The 21,585-nt window shown below is 37.3% G+C and overlaps 4 protein-coding genes across 6 annotated transcripts; 3 read left to right on the forward strand and 1 right to left on the reverse strand.

Annotated features, from left to right (window-relative positions):
* Window positions 233-3,622, forward strand: LOC18590835 (protein NRT1/ PTR FAMILY 2.7). Its single transcript, XM_018127946.1, has 5 exons — window positions 233-425; window positions 523-740; window positions 863-1,401; window positions 2,455-3,273; window positions 3,563-3,622. The coding sequence occupies exons 1-5, from the start codon at window positions 302-304 to the stop codon at window positions 3,567-3,569; spliced, it is 1,707 nt and encodes a 568-aa protein (XP_017983435.1). The 5' UTR covers window positions 233-301; the 3' UTR covers window positions 3,570-3,622.
* On the forward strand, window positions 7,119-9,953 carry LOC18590836 (protein NRT1/ PTR FAMILY 2.7). Its single transcript, XM_018126692.1, has 4 exons — window positions 7,119-7,240; window positions 7,335-7,552; window positions 7,674-8,212; window positions 8,823-9,953. Exons 1-4 carry the CDS (start codon window positions 7,186-7,188, stop codon window positions 9,661-9,663), a joined length of 1,653 nt encoding a protein of 550 aa, XP_017982181.1. The 5' UTR covers window positions 7,119-7,185; the 3' UTR covers window positions 9,664-9,953.
* LOC18590837 (bifunctional aspartokinase/homoserine dehydrogenase) lies at window positions 10,873-15,795 on the reverse strand. Its single transcript, XM_007016596.2, has 12 exons — window positions 15,491-15,795; window positions 15,099-15,249; window positions 14,919-14,996; window positions 14,665-14,780; window positions 14,362-14,415; window positions 14,157-14,244; window positions 13,919-14,011; window positions 13,665-13,705; window positions 13,034-13,087; window positions 12,185-12,348; window positions 11,673-11,742; window positions 10,873-11,326 (listed from the first exon to the last, which is right to left on the reverse strand). The coding sequence occupies exons 1-12, from the start codon at window positions 15,584-15,586 to the stop codon at window positions 11,201-11,203; spliced, it is 1,131 nt and encodes a 376-aa protein (XP_007016658.2). The 5' UTR covers window positions 15,587-15,795; the 3' UTR covers window positions 10,873-11,200.
* Window positions 16,283-21,465, forward strand: LOC18590838 (protein FAR1-RELATED SEQUENCE 3). Of its 3 annotated transcripts, none has more exons than XM_018127330.1 (6): window positions 16,283-16,492; window positions 17,074-19,417; window positions 19,525-19,614; window positions 19,841-19,990; window positions 20,717-20,833; window positions 21,076-21,465. In XM_018127330.1, exons 2-6 carry the CDS (start codon window positions 17,174-17,176, stop codon window positions 21,121-21,123), a joined length of 2,649 nt encoding a protein of 882 aa, XP_017982819.1. In that variant the 5' UTR covers window positions 16,283-16,492; window positions 17,074-17,173; the 3' UTR covers window positions 21,124-21,465. The 3 variants fall into 3 exon arrangements, with proteins under 3 accessions (XP_017982819.1, XP_007016664.2, XP_007016659.2); XM_007016602.2 differs by having other exon boundaries at window positions 16,284-16,492; window positions 17,079-19,417; XM_007016597.2 differs by having other exon boundaries at window positions 16,284-16,492; window positions 17,079-19,417; window positions 21,079-21,465.

Genomic DNA, 21,585 nt, shown 5'->3' on the forward strand with positions numbered 1-21,585 from the left:
TTCAAACAAAAGATTCTATGTTAATCTATTTCAAGCAAATCTTTTAGGTATTGCTGTCTCAGTCTTGCATTTGACATTACGTGACACAAGCAAAAAGGTGGGTAATTATTGGGTTGTTAAGAAACTATTGTTTTTTGCTACTTGAAGAATTATATGTCAGATAACTAAGAGGAGGAAGACTAGCAACAATATGTGGGGTAGATATAATAAGGTATAGTAGTACAAAAACAACTCTGGGTTATAAAATCAGTGCTGCCTAACAAAAGTATCTCAATTTCAAACCAAGGCTAAAACGTCATCCATGGAGTCGCAGCAGTCAGCTGGTAGCAACATGGATAATGGTTATGTCTCAGGTGACAACGAAGCACAGATGTTAAGTTCCGGCGCAAAGCGTGGTGGTTGGATTACCTTTTTCTTTGTTTCAGGTCTCTCTCTCTCTCTCTCTACACACTCGCACACGTGTTCACATGAGTAAAACTATGTTGTAATGATACGTTTGTGGTCATGTTTGTGATTCGCCAGCAACTCTGACGGGGTTGATGATAGCTGGTTGGGGATGGCTGACGAATCTGATCGTGTATTTGATCGAGGAATTCAACGTTGAGAGCATTGACGCTACTCAGATAGCCAATGTGGTCAACGGCTCCATCAATATGATTCCGATCATTGGAGCAGTCCTTGCTGACTCTTTCCTTGGCTCTTTCCATGTTGTTTCAATTTCTTCAGGTTTCTCTTTGCTGGTAATACACTTACACATGATTCTGAATATATTGCTCACTTCCATAGGAAATAATCTTTCCAACAGTGAAGGTTTAACTGGATCAAGAAACTTGATTGATTTTGAGCTTTTTCACCTTTCCAGGGAATGGTTCTTCTAACCTTAACAGCAACACTCAGCTCCTTGAGACCTCAACAATGTGAAACGGGATCAAGCTTTTGCCATGGTCCATCAAAACTTCAATCAGCCTCTTTATATGCGGGTATAACCATGGCATCTATAGGCCTGGGGGTGGTACGGTTTACTCTAGCAACATTAGGAGCTAATCAGTTTGATAACCCTAAGGATCAAGGGATTTTCTTTAACTGGTTCTTCTTTACCTTTTACGCCGCCTGTGTTATAAGTTCTTTAGTCATCGTCTATGTTCAGGATAGTATTAGCTGGGGATTGGGATTTGGCCTCTGCGCTGCTGCTAATTTTATTGGTTTGATCATTTTTCTCCTGGGAAAGCGTTTCTACCGACATGACAAGCCACAAGGAAGCCCTTTTACGAGTCTAGCTCGTGTGATTGTTGCTGCTGTACAAAAGAGGAACATCTTGCTTTCATCCGAAAGTAAGGATTATTACCATGAGCAAGATGGAACAAGTAAGACCGTGGCTACAACGCCTAAACGGAGCTTCAGGTATGAACTTACATGAACTTCATTGGATAATCATTACTGGTGATGCTTGCAGATATTTAAGATAGTTGCAGTCTGAATTAGTTCTGCCTGTCCAAGTCAAAAAAGTCACCTAGGAGGTTAAGAAATATAAGAATACTTCTGTCAGAAACCATACTCTTTGATTCTCTTTAATTAGATGCACCTACCAGGTAAGTCAAAGGCACGCTTAGCTGCAATTCATGCTCTTCCATTAGGATTGCCTTTGGGCTTATCCCCCCACCCTAACTTTAGCCAACTGGGAGCATGTTTCTTTCCTTGCTCACCATGTCAGAGACAAAAAAATTTCACCATTGTGATACTTAATACTAATTCAGATGATAATCTAATAAAATAGTTGCGAACCCCATATCTTTTTTTTTTTTTGAAGGGCATTGCAAGCATTTTATTGATAGAGCTGGCAAGGGGGTTGCCAGAAAAAAGCAGAGAGGGTATAGAAAGACCCTTCAGATGCTAATCCCCTGTTACAAAGAGACCAAATGGGTCACAACAATCAGCCACAAAAAACAACAAGTCCCCTGGGTCCTAAATGGCCACACAATTCAGCCACAAAACACATGAAAAAAGCAAAAGGGCAGAAAAAATTCATGCCCACCTGAAAATGCAAATAATCCTCAAAATGAATATCCATCATCCATACAAAAAAGGAAAAGAGGGGATGAACTAGAAACCATCATAGATCATTGTCATCAAACCAGTGGCAAGCAAAGCATTAGAAAACTGCAGAGAATTTACCCAATCGCATAACAGCTGCTTTGGCCAGACCATCGGCAAAGTTGTTATCTTCTCTAAAAATATGCTTGAATAGAACCCCATATCTTGCTCCAGAAGAGTGAAGCCTTATTCAAGACATTGATCCTGATACTTTAAAATTGCATTTTTATTCTCGGTGAAGAATCTGATAAATAACTTTGAATTTGAACGAAGAAAAACAAATTCATTGAACTAATCAAACAAAGAAGATTTGTTTCTTTTGATGTAGGTTTTTAATTGATCAAGTCCCCTAATTTCATGTAGGTTCTTGAACCGTGCTGCACTGAAAACTGAAGGAGACATCCATTCAGATGGATCGATTGCGAAGTCATGGAGAATATGCACAGTCCAACAAGTGGAAGACCTGAAAACTCTAATCAGAATCTTCCCTGTATGGGCAAGCACAGTATTTTTAGCCACCCCTATCGCAATCCAGACCAACATGACAGTTCTTCAAGCTCTAGCAATGGACCGTCACCTTGGGCCCAATTTCAAGATCCCAGCTGGATCCATCGTAGTCGTGGTCCTAATCTCCACAGCCATCTTCATTGCCTTGTTGGATCGGTTTCTGTTCCCCACCTGTCAGAAACTGACTGGCCGGTCCATAACCCCCCTGCAACGAATCGGAATAGGCCATGTGTTCAACATAATAAGCATGGCAATATCAGCCCTGGTGGAGTCAAGAAGGCTAAAGATAGCCCATGATCACCACCTCCAGGAACAGCAGGGTGCCGTAGTGCCTATGCTGTCCCTGTGGCTGTTTCCACAACTAGTTATCGTTGGGATTGGAGAAGCATTTCATTTTCCAGGAAACGTTTCATTGTACTATCAGGAATTCCCTGTCTCGATGAAAAGCACCGCAACTGCCATGATTTCTATCGTCGTTGGTATTGCTTTCTATGTGAGCACAGCTCTGGTTGATCTGATCAGGAATGTTACAAGATGGTTACCAGCTGACATAAACGATGGGAGGCTAGACAATTTGTATTGGACCTTTGTTGTGCTGGGGTTACTGAATTTTGGTTATTATTTGGTTTGTGCTAAGCTTTACAAATATCAAAATCCGGAAGAGGAAGTGGAAAGGTAGTTCCCAGCTTTGATAACTGAAGGAGAAAAGAAACCAGCTTACTTTACTGTATATCTGCCTCTATACAATGAAATATATTTGCATGTATAGTTTAATTTTATCTATCGGTAACAAATTTATATACACTCTATCTTTCATATCTTTTTAATAAATAACACTAAGATTCAAAATTTAAATTTTTAATCTCGTCTTTTTTTTCTGTTAATTTTGTTTCTCCTACATTATGTTTTAATTTGAATTATTAGTATATATAGTACACATAAAATCATAATATTTGCATTGCAGAGCGTAAACCGGTGGACTTCCTATACACGAGCGGCACGGGTACAAAGGAAGATAAATGTGGAGTTAAATTGACCTTCTTGTGGTGCTGATCTGGAAACAGGTTTTCACTGTTTGTGCAATTGCCAAGTCGCGAGGGCAGCGTGACTTACATCTAAATGGGGTTCTAAAGAGATATCAGAAAGTTTTCTCTCAATGGTGGACTGGTGTCAACTCAACAAGTTGGAAAGGAGGACTTAAGAGGAAATTATTTGTGTTATGTGGTCAATTTGGAAGAATCGGGATTCTTTGATTTTCAAGCAAGTAAGATTGGACCCGAGAGCTGTTATAGACGTGGACTTACAGGAACTTCATTAATGGTGATGCTTGCAGATATTTAAGATAGTTGCAGTATGCATTAGTTCTGCCTGTCCGAGTCAAAAATGTCACCTAGGAGGTTAAGAAATATAAGAATACTTCTGTCAGAAACCATACTATTTGATTATCTTTAATGAGATGCACCTACCGGGTAATTCAAAGGCATGCTTAGCTGCAATTCATGCTCTTCCATTAGGGTTGCCTTTGGCCTTATCCACCCACCCTAACTTTAGCCAACTGGGAGCATGTCAGACAGAAAACTTCACCCTTGTTGTGATATTTAATACTAATTCGGATGATAATCTAATAAAATAGTTGTGAACCCCATAACTTGCTCCAGAAGAGTTAAGCCTTATTCAGGACATTGATCCTAACGCTTTAAAATTCCATTTTTCTTCTTGGTGATAGTCTATAGAATCTGATATATAACTTTGAATTAATTTCATGTAGGTTCTTGAACCGTGCAGCACAGAAAACTGAAGGAGACATCCATTCAGATGGATCAATTGCGAAGTCATGGAGAATATGCAGAGTCCAACAAGTGGAAGACCTGAAACTCTAATCAGAACCTTCCCAGTATGGGCAAGAACAGTATTTTTAGCCACCCCTATCGCAATCCAGACCAGCATGACAGTTCTCCAATCTCTAGCATTGGACTGTCACCTTGGGCCCAATTTCAAGATCCCAGCTGGATCCATCGTAGTCGTGGTCCTAATCTCCTCAGCCAACTTCATTGCCTTGTTGGATCGGTTTTGTTCCCCACCTGGCAGAAGCTGACTGGCCAGTCCTTAACGCCCCTACAACGAATCGGAATAGGCCATGTGTTCAACATACTGAGCATGGCAATATCAGCCCTGGTGGAGTCAAAAAGGCTAAAGATAGCCCACGATCACCACCTCCAGGAACAGCAGGGTGCCATAGTGCCTATGCTGTCCTTGTGGCTGTTCCCACAACTAGTTGTGGTCAGGATTGGAGAAGCATTTCATTTTCCAGGAAACGTTTCATTGTACTATCAGGAATTCCCTGTCTCGATGAAAAGCACAGCAACTGCCATGATTTCTATCGTCGTGGGGATTGCTTTCTATGTGAGCACAGCTCTGGTTGATCTGATCAGGAATGTTACAAGATGGTTTCCAGCTGACATAAACGATGGGAGGCTAGACAATTTGTATTGGACCTTTGTTGTGCTAGGGTTGCTGAATTTTGGTTATTGTTTGGTTTATGCTAAGCTTTACAAATATAAAAATCCGGAAGAGGAAGTGGAAAGGTAGTTCCCAGCTTTGATAACTGAAGGAGAAACAAACCAGCTTACTTTACTGTATATCTGTCTCTATACAATAAAATATATTTGCATGTATGATTCAATTATCCGTAACAAATTTATATACACTCTATTTTTCGTATCTTTTTATTAAATAATAATAAGATTCAAAATTAAAATTTCGAATCTCATTTTTTTTTTATTAATCTTTTTTCTCCTATGACATATTTTAATCCAAATTATTACTATATACAGTGTACATAAAATAATCTTTACACCTCTCTCTTTATCTTCTTCGTCTTCAAAATTTAAGGAATATTTCAATTTAAGTACTATTAACATAGCTGTACATTTTTTATTCATTGTTATTTTGATAATAATTTAGTCAATTAAGCGAGTCACAATTAAACCGTTAATCATTTCATGAAATGAATCCGAAAGTTGATAATTTGTAAATTCAAGATATTAAATATTAATAAAAAAAGTACTTGCAAAGAAATATTTTATAAAAACAATGATACATTACGAATGATAGAACAAAGTTTAAATTTCGTAAAAAAATAATTTTGCATATGTTTCAAAAATAAACAAAATAATTTATCTTTTTATAATAAGTGAATTTAATAAATAAATTGCTAAATAATAAATAAATTCACATGAAAAAAATACCATTGACATTATATTGAAGGGACAGGGTGAGTCATGGAAACTCACCCTTACCTTATTTTATTTATTTATTTATTTGTTAAGATTAGTTTAAATACAATAATGCATGGCTGTCTCTATTGCCTTATGTTATTAACAAGGAAAATCATGAATAAAAAAGAAAAAGAAAAATGTTGTCGGTTATTTTTAATTCTTTAATTATTATTATTATTATTTAAATGTGGATAATCAAAGTTGCTAGCAACATATTTCATTTGCCACAAGTGTCACGTGTTACTTTGATTTTATGATTTTTATCTCCAACATGGCTAATAATTTAATGCATTAAAATTTGTTTATATATGTTTTATTATAAACCAAGACTATAAAGTTGTCATTTATAACATTTTTTTAATCTTAACCCCAAATTAAACCTTAAAAACCTTTTTTTTTTTTTATCTGTGGGGGACTTGGCTCTAAGTCATTATCAGTCCCAATAGGATATGATCCCTCTACATTTTTTTTTTGGGTTCATTATCATCTCTAGGGCATCTTTTCTGTCTATATACTACTTTTATAAATTATCAAGTGCAAAGGGTATAATTAATTTATTATATTATTATATATTATATATATATTATATATATTATATATATATATAATATAAACACATAAATCTAGCGTAATGTCCCAATTAATGCTTACCATGAAAGATAATGCAAGTGTAATGACTCAAGTCTAAATATTATTAGTTTAGTAATTTTTCAAACTTAAATTACAAAATTTTTAAAAATTTAAGTTAAAATTCAAGTTGTTAATAATAATTGATTATGTTTTAATAATTATATCTATGTCTTATATGAAATGGGATATCTCATAGAGGTTCTTGTTTTTCAAAATAATCTTATTTTAGTTTGATTCCTAGATTGAAACTGAATCAAATTATGGCATAGTCCTAATAGAATTCAAAGCAAAGTAGAAAGGAACACAAAAAGGGCCAGAATTAACAATGGCCGCGGGCATGGTGTGTGGCAACCTGCCAGGCTTTCGCCTGGAACTGATACTCGGAGGAAACCAAGCATGCGAATTTTTTCCCACATGCTTTAATGGAATGTTGAATATTTTTTACTGCAATAATTTTTTATCTGCTGTCACCTTGATTTTTTCTGCCTTGATGCTGGGAGGGTGACACAAGCACAAGCACAAGCACAAGCACAAGCAGCTTTGTGGGGCATATTTACAGGGCAATGAGAACAGCGTATCTCTGGCTATAAATTAATCACTCGATAAGAACTCTTCAACAACAGCAGTAGTGGCAGAAGCTGCAGAGTGCAAGCAGTTCCCTGGTGACTCTGAAGCGCAAATGTCAGATTCCAGAAGCAAAAAGGGTGGTTTGATCACCTTATTCTTCATTGCAGGTCTCTTTTTTCTCTGATATGAAGTTTCTTCTCAGACACTCAACTGTGTTACAGGTTGGACTAACGTTTGTGTTTATTGGTTGGCACGAAGCAGGGACCCTGTCAGGGGTGATGCTGTCTGGTTTCGGATGGTTAGCAAACCTGATTGTCTACCTGGTTGAGGAATTCAATGTGGATAGCATTGATGCTACTCAGATTTCCAACGTGGTTCATGGTAGTATAAACCTGATTCCAATCCTTGGAGCTGTCATTGCTGACTCCTCCTTGGGAACCTTTTCTGTTGTTGCAATTTCTAGCTTTATCTCTTCCCTGGTAAAATGACTTTTTTCCTTTTATGTTCATTCTTTTATCTTTGGTGGTTTGAGTAATTATACTTCATTTTCATGATCATATAAGAGTGTTTGCTCAATCTGGTAGTTATTAAGCTTTGCAGGGGATGATTCTGCTAACCTTAACAGCAAAAGTCGGCTCTTTGAAGCCCCCGCCTTGTGAAACTGGATCAAGCTTGTGCCAAACTCCATCGAAACTACAATTGACAATCCTATATGTGAGTATGGCTATGGCATCTGCAGGTTTGGGAGGGAGCCGATATACTCTAGCAACAATGGGAGCAAACCAACTTGATAAGCCGAAAGATAAAGAATCTTTCTTCAATTGGTTCTTTTTCACTATATTTGCATCTTGCATAATAAGTTCCACAGCTCTTGTCTATGTTGAGGAAAGCATTAGCTGGGGGCTCGGATATGGCATATGTTCCGCTGCTAACTTCATTGCTTTAGCTGTTTTCTTGGCCGGATACCGATTCTATCGGTATGACAAGCCACAAGGGAGCCCATTTACGGGTCTGCTTCGTGTTGCTGTTGCTGCTGTGTGGAAAAGGAAGGTCGAGCTATCAGCCAGAAGTGATGATTATTACCATGAACATGATGGAACGAACAAGGTCATGCCTGCAACACCAAAACAGAGTTTCGGGTAAAACCTTTGATTTGCAAATTATGTCCACTACTAACGATTAGACCTATAACTACCCACACTTTCGTCTCTTCTTTCACAGAAAAGGCGCATGATGCTACTGAGAACTAATAGTTTTTCAGGTATAGTCATACATGCAGAAACCAATGTCATTCCATGTGAAGTTTAGGCTACTAGGTGTACTACAATGAGAAGTTTTAGTCATTCAGATCATGATTTAGTGAGTATGCCATAAGAAAAGTGCTCGGTCCTTATCCAAGAGTTCAAAAGATACTCAAAAGATAGCAATCTTTTGAAGTGTGACATTAATGTCTAGAAGGCTTTTCCATCCGTTATTTGATCCCTTGAAATTCCATATGATATGATGATCAATGAGTGGTAAGAAATATGATGATCACTTTGTTGTTGACCTTTTTAAGTGGTGATAATTTAGATGCTATTTAGTTCTATAGATTTAGTGGTGAGCCCGAAGGCGCATGTGCTCCGGTCAACCCTTGCTCAAAGAACTTGGAAGTCTTATTTTAATCACTGTGACATCAAATGATTATCTCTAACTTTAAACTAATTAACCTAAGCAATGAAGGTGAAAATGTTTTCTCCTTTGATGTAGGTTCTTGAACCGGGCAGCACTGAAAACTGAAGGAGACATCCATTCGGATGGATCAATTGCAAGACCATGGAAGCTATGCAGTTTACAACAAGTAGAAGATCTCAAAACTCTGATAAAACTTTTCCCAATATGGTCAAGTGGTATATTTCTCACCACCCCTATAGCAATCCAATCCAGCATAACAGTTATCCAGGCTCTATCAATGGACCGTCACCTTGGGTCCAACTTCAAAATCCCTGCTGCATCTATTATAGTCGTGATCCTAGTATCCTCATCTATCTTCGTGGCCCTAATTGATCGTTTCCTATTGCCCACCTGGCAGAGGCTGATTGGCCGGCCTCTGACGCTGCTGCAACGAATAGGAGTAGGCCACGTTGTCAATGTGCTAAGCATGGGAATTTCAGCCCTGGTGGAGTCAAAACGGTTGAAAACAGCCCATGCTCTCCACCTTGAGGCACAGCATGGTGCCATAGTGCCTATGCTGGTCTGGTGGCTATTTCCACAGCTTGTTGTGGTTGGCATTGGGGATGCATTCCATTTCCCAGGACATGTTGCATTGTACTACCAAGAATTCCCTGCCTCACTGCGAAGCACAGCTACTGCCATGGTTTCTTTGGTCGTCGGGATTGCTTTCTATGTCAGCACAGCTCTGGTCGATCTAATCCGGAATGTTACAGGATGGTTGCCAGAAAGCATAAACAGTGGAAGGCTAGATAACCTGTATTGGATCTTAGTTACGGCAGGGTCCCTGAATTTTACTTATTTTTTAGTATGCGCTAAGTTGTACAAGTACCGAAACATTGAAAAGGAAGTCGATGATGCTTCCAGCTTTGATATATGATATTCCTGAAGAAACTAGAGCTGGAAGGCTTCATATCCTATCCCCCAAGCCAAACTTGTTGCGAATTTAAGATTTTCAATTCAAAAATCTCATGATCAAACCATGGTTATATTGGAAGGTGGAGTTGAAGTTTCTATGTACCAAAAAAGGCTATTGTCACTTCCATGTTCCTTGCAAGTATTTCTCATCTAAGCCAATTACCCTTCAGTTTAGTGATGTTACATCTTCCAAAAGCAAAGAAGGAAGATGCCAGAATTTCTTTCAATGACAAGTACAAGAATGGTTATGAGAATCGTCCTAATTTTGAAGAAAAGATAATGATTTATACGCGTTTAGCATCTCATCTCTTTTATTTTCCACCGCAAAATTGTGAGTGGTTCACCATCAGATTGTCAAATGAAAAAGGAAAGATGGAAGTGAGAGAGAAGGATTTAAATGAATCATTAGAAGAACTACCATTGCAGGTGGCTGGAATCACTTAAACCCACTTTCTTAATGCATTCTGATGGAAATGCATTCTCCACAGTTCATTATGGTCAATGCTTGTTCCTGTAGTTTAACTATTTCGATTTGTTGCAAAATATTGATTAGTTCTTGAAGTCATGATGAGTTCTTCCAGAGGAAAACATGTGATTGGAATATGGTAGGACCTTAGGAAATGATTAGAGGAAATTCTACTGTATCATTGAGGTCTTGAATGATCTATATAAAATCAATCCTTGTGATTCTCTGTATAGAATTGAGTCAAGTACTGCTGTTTCCTTGAGATAAGACCTTAGGAAATGATAAGAGGAAATTCTACTGCACCGTTGAGGTTTTGAATGATCTATTTGAAACAATCCATGTGATTCTCTGTATGGCATAGAGTCAAGTGCTGCTTATGAAATGATAAAAGGAAATTCTACTGCATCATTGAGGTTTTGAATGATCTATATAAAACAATCCATGTGATTCTCTGTATAGCATAGAGTCAAGTGCTGCTGCTTCCTTGAGATTTCCACAGTAATCCTATCAAGTTTTTGTATCTGTCTCAAAATTTTAAGTTCAAAATCTCAAATTCTACTGGTTAGGGTAACCCATGGCATTGGAGGCAGCCTCGTGAAAATATGGAGATCTGTTAATGCTCTTTTCAGTATAAGAAAAATCATGTCTAATGTCCCCATTTAAGAAATTTTGAATTGTAATGGATAAAAGAGAAAATTCATTCTATTATCAGCATCCAAAGAATGCAGATCTGAAGTTACTGACTTCCATTCATGTATCAGTATGATTTGTTTCTTTTCAACATTTGCTGCAGGTGAATATAGCAAAGGCTTATACAAATCAGCTCAAATACCCGCATGTTCACAACCTCTAGTACAAGATTTCTTTCCAGAAACATATTCACAATCTCTAGTACAAGATTCCTTTCCAGAAACATACGGATAGCTAAATTATTTGACATTCAAAAACTTTGCGTCTCTTTGCTTCATATTGTAGGTGAAATACTCGGCAACTCAAGTCCTGATTCTCCTCAAGCTGATGTCCCCAATTTCTTTCAGGGAAATAGATCCTGAATGTCGAGGATATCAGCAAGCACACCTGCTGCAGTAGTATCATTTCCGGCTCCTGCGCCTTGAATAACTAATGGTTGTTCACTATAGCATCGGGTATATATTTCTAGCTGCAATTGCATCAGGTGAATGATAATTCAACTTCATATCTAATAGCTTAAAAATAGGAGCTGAATGTCTCAGCAGTTTTAATCTACCATAACTGAAAATGAGATGTTATTGTTATATCCATAAAACAAAACCAAAAAAGAAAAAAAGAAAAAGAAGTTAACCACGTGACTTCTAAACTTGAAGCCTTATCATTTAGTAAATATAGCTTTTTCCCTGTCCATCCAAATTCCAATGGACTAAGCACTGTAATTTCCTATATTTTGAAAATGTAATTCACTATTTGAATTAGACTATTAAAGTCAGAGAAGGACCCAATATCTAAAATAAGAGAAAGGAGGAGCTTACCACATTGTCACTTCCTTTCAATCTTCCCAAAGCAGAATTCTTAGTAAGTTCTTGAATTCCAACTTCGCACCTAAAAGCAGTAACGTGGTCATGGAACCATTAGCAAGTTCAAGGAGCGAAGAAAAACTGATGGTAACTAAGTCCAATGTTAAGGATATTTGCACAGACACTACTAGATACACACTAGTTAAATTTTACAAACATTATTAACATCATAAACAATCCTGCTTTTTCATTTCAACTTATTCTCAGAAAAGTCATTAGTGTTTACAAACAGTTTGGCTATCAGTTGGCCGGATCAATCAATCTCCTTCAACCTTCAGAGTTCTTTCTCTTTAGTCAAATTATATATCAATTATACCTGCAAATCCTCTGTGAGAAATCTACATTCACTTCAGACCTCAGATGAAAATAACAAATCACAACTTTTTAAATTTGCATAAGTCTGTCTGTATGAGCTTGAATGAATATGAACATTATGGTCCATGTTTCAAAAGCAGTGACTTGAATACCTCGTGCCTTCTATCACACAGACATAACGGAGCACATTCCCATTGAGTGAAGCTTTTCTAACTCTCTCTTCGATATTGTTATCAAGCTTTACAAGCCCACCATTCAAAAAGTCTTCAACAGACATCTTACTAGGTCCCATTTCTTCAGGATACAAGCTCTCAATCTACAAAATAGATCAAACCATCAAAAGGAAGTTAAAGTTGACCAGCTATTTCGACAAAATGCCAAATCAAGGTTGGAGGTGAGAGGGGCAGCCACAAGCCCATAAATCCCCATCTCATCACCCCTTCTCCCCCAAGAGAGAGAGAGAGAGAGAGTGTGTGTGTAAAACAGTTCTTTGAATATAGTAAAACCAACAAAGTTATTTTAAACTCAGCCCCTCCAAAATTCTTATTACTCCAAATACTACAAGATTCAGTAGTCAGTATTCACCTTCATCATGACCTAGCTCAACTTGAGCAAAAGCAAGATGCAGCATGCATACTGTTCTGAAAGCAACCTCAATGTCTATTCCTTATCTCAAAAAATGGACAACCTACAGTGTCATGCTTTGAACAAACATACATTTCCCCATTGCTTTATTATTGACAAAAAGAACTATCAGCAATTTCTATAAAATAAACAAAGTTATAAGTTCTAATAATTTTTTTTTTTTTTTGCAATTTCTTGAATCCTTCACAGGAAAGATGCTGATCAATTGCTTTTGTAACATTTGCAAAATATTACCCTGTATAAAGTTAATATTCAATGGAATATAGTTCTCAGCTGAAAAAATAAAAGGGTGTATGATTATTTTGACTTCACAGCAATCAATAGAACAGCAGGGAACAGAGAGTTTTACTACTGACCCTTATGCTACTTAACTCAATACGCCTCCCAAGAAGTCGGGCAAGGATCAAAGCCTGTTTCATAGAATGGAAACTAAGTAAATCACACATATATGTAGTTGAAGCGATTTGTTAAAATTCTAAAGTAGGAAAAGATCAACTTCACCCTGGAGTCTATGTTACCATGACAAATCCATTTCATCAATTCGATTAAGTTACGTTGAAAGTTGCTATTCCAGCTATAATCCCTTAGACCAAGTATGAATCAATTTATACATCAAGGAGCCATTAGCAGATTTTAGATGTTAGACAGGACAAACTGGACCATAGAAGTTTTCCTATGCAAAAGACCACAATGGCTATTTATTCCTACGTCTTATATATTTTGAAAATTAAACAAATATTTTTCCTTATATTTAATATAAAATACATGAAATGACAAATAAACCTCATAAATGGATCAGCAAAGCGCATAAGAGGTCCAGTTATATGATAATGCATATCTGCATGTAATAATAGTATATTTGTTGCCAAACAGTTTATATTAATAGATGGCATGAGTTCATATCTAAGAGAACAGAGCTTGCAGTCCAACAATTTAAAAATATATATACAAACTAATCAACATAAAAGGGACTTTAATCATTCAAACCTTCCTGGCAACATCCATCCCACTGAGGTCATCTCGTGGATCTGCAATGACACGATTAAGCAATAAAATTACATTTACAGTAACTCTTAAAGATCTTGCAGAATCTACCTTCTTTGTGAGAATACCATGGGCCAAAGAGAAGAGTCAAATTTTTAAAGGCTGGAAATCAATTATGCATGGCAAAAAGAATCTCAAGATTCACCTATCAACAAAGTTTTTGGCTAAAAGACAGCAATTTTAGTTTTATAGAAAACCTGGTTCAGTGTATCCCAAGCTTTTAGCAGATTTAACAACTTGGCTCAATGGCTTGCCATCTTCAACCTCACTCATTACATAACCCAATGTACCTGTCAAAAACAAGTTTGTTTATAAAAAAACAAATCAAAAGCAATAGTTGTATATAATTGATAACCATACAGAAACCAAGTAGACACCCAACAAACATTCAAACTAACAGTATAGATTCATAACAATGCATTCACAAATTTTTACCGCTCAAACTTCCAACAATACGATGGATGGGGTCTCCAGATGAAATCATGCGATTTATTGATGATATGACTGGAAGCCCAGCACCAACCTAACAGACAATAAAGCTAAATAAGTAGAAAAAGTTTGGGACATTGCAGTAGAGTTACATCAAACTCCATCTTCGCAGCAAAAAATATTTTAAGGAGATTGTTGCAACTTCACTTACAGTTGACTCATGCCGTATGAAGCGAGGATGTGAAACCAATTTGTCATAATCCTCCTGCAGGACAGGGCAAAGAAAGATCATAACAATTTTAGACCAGCAGCAAGGTATAGATAAGAAAATCATAAAAATCATTAGAGAAAATGTTAATGACAGCATGAAATGCCTCCTTAGTATCTCTTGGTAGTTCAAAGTGAAAACATTCACGTCCACGGCATTACACAAAAAATATAATTTGACAACATGAAAAGCATCTCTAATTGTTTCAAGTTACCAGCTAATATGCTGTGTACTAGAACTTATTACCAGTGTGGATGTAAGAGGCTTTTTATTTGCCAGAACAATGCAACAACCCAAGTCAACTCCTTGCTTTAGCACTCCAACAGTTTCCGAACTGGCTGAGCAATCTACAAGGGCTAAACCTGTGGTGAAATGATTACATTACAAAAACATAAACGTCTTGGCCCTCTTGGCCATGAACTAAGCTTCACTTTAAGTAAAGCTAATCAATGACCACATTCCGGGACAAAAATGTCAACAGCAAACAACACCAAACAAACCTGTTGATTTTCCAAGAAGCGATGCAATGCCTAGCACTTCCGTTCTTGATTCTGAATTGGAGAACGTTTGACACTCACCTATGTGAAATAAGCAACAAAGAAGCATAAGCGAGATTGTAAAAATAATTAAAGGAGAAGCTCTCGTCTGATAAAACAAAACATGGATATAAAATAATTTACCAACGCCATTAACTTTTGACAAGGAAGAACCATCTGATTTGACCCTACAAACTTCAGTTAAAAGATTATCGTCCAATTCCTTTTGTTTAGCATCTGACGCAACAACTAGTGATTTACTATCAGACACTCCCACAACTCGTAAATGAACTCCCTGCTTTCAAATAGATTATATCCAAAGCAATATAGTTATCACTCATCATCAATGAAATAACTCTAAAGACTTCTCCTTTAACTCATTTCACTCCACAAACAATTCACCCAAATGAAAAAACACAACAACTTGAACAATGCGAAGGACGTTAGAATGAAAAGATGCTATTTTTAACGCAAATAAAAGAGACCCAACAAGGAAAAAGATTGAAAACGATGAAAGAAATGAGAAAGAGAAGTACGAGTTTGGCGTGAAGGGATCTGCAGGACACAATGTGCTGGAGGAGTTGGCGTCCAACACCTCCACAGCCCATTAGAATTAGAGGGATAGTCTTCATTATTCTGCTTCTGGTTGATCTTCTAGCTCTTGGGTTTTCTTCTTTTTGGCTGGTTTTTTATGAAACAAAACCCTTTTTGGGAATTCTATAGAGAGTGGATGAAGCCAAGGTCAGTGAAGTGAAAAGAGAACTAATTTTTTATGAAGCTGTCCCAAGTTTCTTACTTTCCTTCTTTCTCCTTTGATGGGTTTTGGACTTTTGGACCTTATTAGGGAAAACAAATATATTCTCTGTTTTTTTGTTTCCGTTCCTCTGATATCCAACATTTTGGCTGTAGTCCAATACATTACAATAACAATTTTCTCTCAATATTTATTGTAAAAGCTTAATTATTATATTTAAGGCTAAATGCTTTTTTAGACTAAATTAATCTTATTTTATTAATATTAATCTTATTTTTTAGAGATATAAAATAGGAGAACCTTTAAGAATTAAGACTTATAAAAGAAATAAACAGTCCAAAACTTGTTTAAAATACGAATACACATTATTACTTGAAGATGGTTGTCAAAAGAAATCATCAAACTAAACATAGGAGGACCAGTAAGAAAACTGTCTTTTATTTACCGCTAACCGGGTAAGAATGGATCCGAAAAAGGTTGATCCCGGGTCGAAAATAACGGGCTTGTTGTTCTCACTTCTATCTATGTTTCTCATCTTCGAAGGTGCTTAACAAGACAATTTGGGGGGGTATCTTTGTAAATTTGAAAAGTTTAAACAGCCAGAGTTTAGGGTTTCTCACTTTCTCAAGAAAAAAAATAAAACAAAATAAAAAAATATTTTTCCTTCCAATCAAACGATCAATCTCTCACAGTCCCACTCCAAAGACTCCTTTTGTCCTTAAAATTCTTCATCTATACTCTCCTTTTCGACCCACGGTTTGCGCTTCAAGATTTACATTTCCAGGTACTGCTTAACTCTCTTCATTTCCTTATAGTTGTCTGTGGAAAATTCATGAATTTGATCAACAAGTTAGTTTTTTTCTGCTGTTTTTTTAACATGGGTTTTGATTTTAGATGATTCTGAGTAATGGGTTTTCTTTAGTTTTAGTTCTCATGTTCAATCCATGGAGTTTCAGTTTTCAGCTCTTTAATTGTTTTCTTGGCTGTCATGGATATGACGAAAAGGCATTATTTTTTGTGTTCAATCTTTGTTTTTCTTACATTTTACGTGAACGCGTGTGTTCATCTGTATGCATAGTTATGTGCAGAACAATTTTTGAGCGATAACTTAGGGACTTTAATCAATTTGAAAGCTGGCTTTATGCCTTTATGGTGATTAGCTAGCTATTTCTCTCTTTGAGTTTCGACTTAGTATTTTGCATTAATAGTTTCATGTGGTTGGCTAGAAAGGTGTGGTAATTGCATAACTTGATGAACTGTAATTCCTATGAGAGGTTATATTAGATGTATGTGTGTGAGAGAGAGAGCACTTGGCTTTTTAATTATGTTGTACTGAATTGCTTCTTTTGGCTGATGGAAAACAAGTGCAGATTGCTTCAAAAAGAATAGAATATGCAAGGAACTAAAACATAATTCGCTCACATAGTAAGGCACTTTATGAAATAGTACTGTGCAGTCGATAAGTATGGATGTCCATGTGATTGATGCAGAAGAGGGTTTGGGCCATCGTGGGATGTCAGATGATGGGGATGCTGAACCCAATGAAGGTGGAGAAGCAAATAATGCAGAGAATTCCTTAGCTCATGATGAGGATGGGATTTCTGAGCCATATGTAGCTATGGAATTCAATGCTGAAGATGCTGCTAAAACTTACTATGATGAGTATGCTAGACGTATGGGATTTAGCTCTAAAGCCGGTCAGCTTACCCGTTCCAAAATAGATGGGACAATAGTTTCTAGGGAGTTTGTCTGTGGCAGAGAGGGTTTGAAAAGAAGGTCTGCTGACAGTTGTGATGCATTGCTTAGGATAGAGTTAAAGGGAGATAAGTGGGTCGTTACAAAGTTTGTGAAGGAGCATAGCCATTCAATGGTGAGTCCTAGCAAAGTGCATTACCTTCGTCCCCGCAGGCATTTTGCTGGTGCTGCAAAGACCATAGCTGATAGTTACCAAGGAGTGGGAATTGTACCAAGTGGTGTGATGTATGTTTCTATGGATGGAAATCGTGCCTCCATGGATGCAAATAATCGTGGCCTTAGGAACACTCCTCCGGCAGAAGCAAACCGCTCAGTTAAGAACATTGGAACACCAAATTATGCTGTTAGGCCAGTTAACAGAAAGAGAACACTGGGGAGGGATGCTCAAAATCTGCTTGATTATTTCAAGAAAATGCAGGCTGAGAACCCTGGTTTCTTTTATGCAATACAGCTGGATGATGATAATCGCATGGCTAATGTATTTTGGGCTGATGCAAGGTCAAGGACAGCCTACATGCATTTCGGTGATGCTGTGACACTGGACACAAGTTACAGAGTAAATCAGTATAGAGTGCCATTTGCTCCATTTACAGGTGTGAACCATCATGGTCAGACAATTTTGTTTGGTTGTGCATTACTACTAGATGATTCCGAGGCATCTTTTGTTTGGCTTTTCAAAACATTTCTTACAGCAATGAATGATCGTCAGCCTGTCTCTTTAATCACTGATCTAGACAGAGCTATACAGACAGCAGTGTCTCAGGTGTTTCCAGGTGTTCGACACTGTATTAATAAGTGGCATGTTTTAAGAGAAGGCCCGGAGAAGTTGGCTCATGTTTGTCATGTGCATCCTAATTTTCAGGTGGAACTGTATAATTGCATAAATTTGACTGAAACTATTGAGGAGTTTGAATTATCTTGGAGTTCCATTCTCGAAAAGTATGATCTGAGGGGACATGATTGGCTTCAGTCATTATATAATTCCCGTGCACAATGGGTCCCTGTTTATTTTAGGGATTCCTTTTTTGCCGCAATATCTCCCAATCAAGGATTTGATGGCTCTTTTTTCGATGGTTATGTGAATCAACAGACCACCATACCTATGTTCTTTCGGCAGTATGAACGAGCAATAGAAAATTGGTTTGAAAAGGAGATCGAAGCAGATTTTGACACAATTTGCACCACACCAGTCCTGCGGACACCTTCACCTATGGAGAAACAGGCAGCAAATCTATTTACACGGAAAATATTCACAAAATTTCAAGAAGAACTAGTTGAAACTTTTGTTTACACTGCTAATAGAATTGAAGGTGATGCAGCTATCAGCACGTTTAGAGTTGCAAAGTTTGAGGATGACAACAAAGCCTACATAGTTACATTAAACTACCCAGAAATGAGAGCTAATTGTAGCTGTCAAATGTTTGAGTATTCAGGCATCCTCTGTAGACATGTTTTGACTGTGTTCACTGTGACAAATGTACTTACACTACCATCTCATTACATCTTGAAACGATGGACAAGAAATGCAAAGTCTGTGGTTGCAACAGATGAACGTAGTAGTGAACTGCTGGCCCAAGAGTCCTTGACAGTTCGGTATAATAGTTTATGTAGGGAAGCAATCAAGTATGCAGAAGAAGGGGCAATAGCTACAGAGACTTATAATGTTGCAATGGGTACTCTTAAGGAAGGTGGGAAGAAGATTTCTGTTGTGAAGAAAAACGTTGCAAAAGTTGCACCTCCCAGCTCAGTTGCCAGTGGGGCTGCCTATGATGACAGAAAGAGCTCAACATCAGCTCCAGATACAGCACCTTTGCTATGGCCACGGCAAGATGAAATTACACGGCGATTCAATCTTAATGACACTGGTGCTCCTGCTCAATCTGTTTCAGATTTGAATCTTCCACGTATGGCACCTGTTTCCCTTCATCGAGATGATGGTCATCCTGACAACATGGTACAATAAGAATTCTTTGCTTTTTAACATAATTTCATTTTATCCTTTTGTTTTGAATTGAAGAACAGGATACTGACTTGATGAGATTATGGGGTTTTGTGATGTAGCCGGTTCTTCCTTGTTTGAAGTCAATGACTTGGGTAATGGAGAATAAGAATTCAACGCCTGGAAATAGAGTGGCAGTGATTAATTTGAAGGTATGCATTTGGTAAAGTTTAAATCCAGAGCCTTTAAAATTTATAACCTCCAAATTAATTGTTGAAAAGCCAGAGTCACTGCTGAAGTGCGTTGAACCCTTTAAAGCTGTTAGGCTTATGTCTGCCATTGTGGAGTTCATAGCTATTGTTACTCTTTTGTCACTTATTTTCGACTTCCTTCAAGCTTTTTTCTTACACATATCTGATATATAATTAATTGATACAGTTGCAAGATTATAGCAAGAATCCATCAGCTGAAATGGAGGTGAAGTTTCAGCTCTCAAGAGTTACTTTGGAACCCATGCTGAGGTCTATGGCTTATATTAGTGAACAGCTCTCAACCCCAGCTAACAGGGTTGCCGTCATCAATTTGAAGGTATGTTAATTCATAATCAAGTTGTACTCTTGCAAAATGATGTTATGATATTTAGCAAATAATGGCATGCTATTTTCTTGGAAGTATTCCTAAAACTGTGGACAGTTATTTTCTTGGAAGTATTTGAGATACGAGGCTGACCAATTGTTATTTTATGATTCATTTTCACATGTTACCTATTGTGTATTAATCTGCTTGTCAGGTTGGATTCTAGTGGAATTTGTGATTGTGAAATGAGTATGCTGTTTGACTCTTGTTTTAACATCTGTTATAGTTAATGATTAAGTGGCAGCCAACTTGGCTCAATGATTCGTTGCTTTTGCTATAGATTGCTTTGTTGCTTCTAATATATCAATTCATTTCCCATTGGACAACCAAGCATGGCTTTTGCCATTTTTTTTTTACCAGCTGAAAACCTCTATCTGCCTTTTGTATGCTCATGCAAAGTAGAAGTCAGGTACTGTATGATCCAGCAACTGCTTTTATACCAGCTGGTTTCTCATTTACTGTTTTTTGTTTCACATCCTTAACGTATGCCCTTGCATTCCTTTTCACCATCTTATTCAGTGCTTTATCTTGAGTTGCCTACGCATGCTTATACAATAAAATTTCGATGTTCATCACCAATTGTTGCAATTGTTGCCCTTCCCGAACACCCCAAATGATCTGCTGCACTTTTGGAGAATATACTCAGTAGTTTTTTTTATGTTCATTCTTCCATTCCAGCTTCAAGACACCGAGACTACTACAGGAGAGTCAGAGGTTAAATTTCAGGTGTCCAGGGATACATTAGGTGCCATGTTGAGATCAATGGCCTACATCCGGGAGCAGCTTTCAAATGTTGTAAGCATCCTCTTCCTTTACTAGTAGCAGTTATCTGTCACCGCCTATGCATAAAATGTTTAATGAGATGAATACGGTATCATCCTCTCCAATCTTCCTCTGTCTTCAACCATTTCCTAGTAGGATCTCACCTCTGTAATTTACTTCCAGTTCTTGACTTATAATATCTAATCATGTTAATTTGTTCACCCTTTCCAACAAAGTTTGTTTGTTCTCTGATTATCATGGAATTTTACTTTTAGCAGACTGAGCCACAAGCAGAGCCTTTATTAAAGAAGCATAGGAAATAAAGGCATTGAAGTTGGGAAGAGTACTTGGGTAGCCTATCTCTGTGGATTGCAAGCCATCTTTCACCAAACATTTGGCCCCAGATAGCAAGATGATGGGGATGCTCCTGCTTGTGGCCTGTATATTGGATGGATTTTTTCCCTCTCTCTAATTGTTTCCTCTTCTTTGTGTAAGCATATTGTGTAACATATATGTACATGTAAAAAAGGTGAATTCAATCATAATATTTAGTCTGGCTTACACATTCGAGGAAATACCATTCCTGTAATGATTAGGCTTCAGCAGTTGTTGTTTTGCTCATATCTTGGAGGGTATGCATTGGCAGTCTTTGATTATGTGTCTAATTCAGTTTTTCTAAAGTGTAGAATTCAATGCCAGATAAATAGATGATCCATTGATGCTTGGTAAAGTGTCAGATGCAGTCAGGACCCAGTTGGTCGAGGGTCGTATAACACGGCTCCGGT

Source organism: Theobroma cacao, chromosome 9 (genome assembly GCF_000208745.1).
Source record: "Theobroma cacao cultivar B97-61/B2 chromosome 9, Criollo_cocoa_genome_V2, whole genome shotgun sequence".
Lineage (NCBI taxonomy): Eukaryota > Viridiplantae > Streptophyta > Magnoliopsida > Malvales > Malvaceae > Theobroma > Theobroma cacao.

Coding starts and splice junctions, on each gene's coding strand:
- LOC18590835 (XM_018127946.1), top strand. CDS start 302: ATGGAGTCGCAGCAGTCAGCTGGTAGCAACATGGATAATGGTTATGTC. Junction 741..862: donor CTTCAGGTTTCTCTTTGCTG/GTAATACACTTA, acceptor TCACCTTTCCAG/GGAATGGTTCTTCTAACCTT. Junction 1,402..2,454: donor ACGCCTAAACGGAGCTTCAG/GTATGAACTTAC, acceptor AATTTCATGTAG/GTTCTTGAACCGTGCTGCAC.
- LOC18590836 (XM_018126692.1), top strand. CDS start 7,186: ATGTCAGATTCCAGAAGCAAAAAGGGTGGTTTGATCACCTTATTCTTC. Junction 7,241..7,334: donor CACCTTATTCTTCATTGCAG/GTCTCTTTTTTC, acceptor GGCACGAAGCAG/GGACCCTGTCAGGGGTGATG. Junction 7,553..7,673: donor CTAGCTTTATCTCTTCCCTG/GTAAAATGACTT, acceptor TAAGCTTTGCAG/GGGATGATTCTGCTAACCTT.
- LOC18590837 (XM_007016596.2), bottom strand. CDS start 15,586: ATGAAGACTATCCCTCTAATTCTAATGGGCTGTGGAGGTGTTGGACGC. Junction 14,416..14,664: donor AGCCTCTTACATCCACACTG/GTAATAAGTTCT, acceptor CCTGTCCTGCAG/GAGGATTATGACAAATTGGT. Junction 13,706..13,918: donor CTTGGGATACACTGAACCAG/GTTTTCTATAAA, acceptor GTGTCATTGCAG/ATCCACGAGATGACCTCAGT.
- LOC18590838 (XM_018127330.1), top strand. CDS start 17,174: ATGGATGTCCATGTGATTGATGCAGAAGAGGGTTTGGGCCATCGTGGG. Junction 19,991..20,716: donor TTGCCGTCATCAATTTGAAG/GTATGTTAATTC, acceptor CTTCCATTCCAG/CTTCAAGACACCGAGACTAC. Junction 20,834..21,075: donor GGGAGCAGCTTTCAAATGTT/GTAAGCATCCTC, acceptor TTTTACTTTTAG/CAGACTGAGCCACAAGCAGA.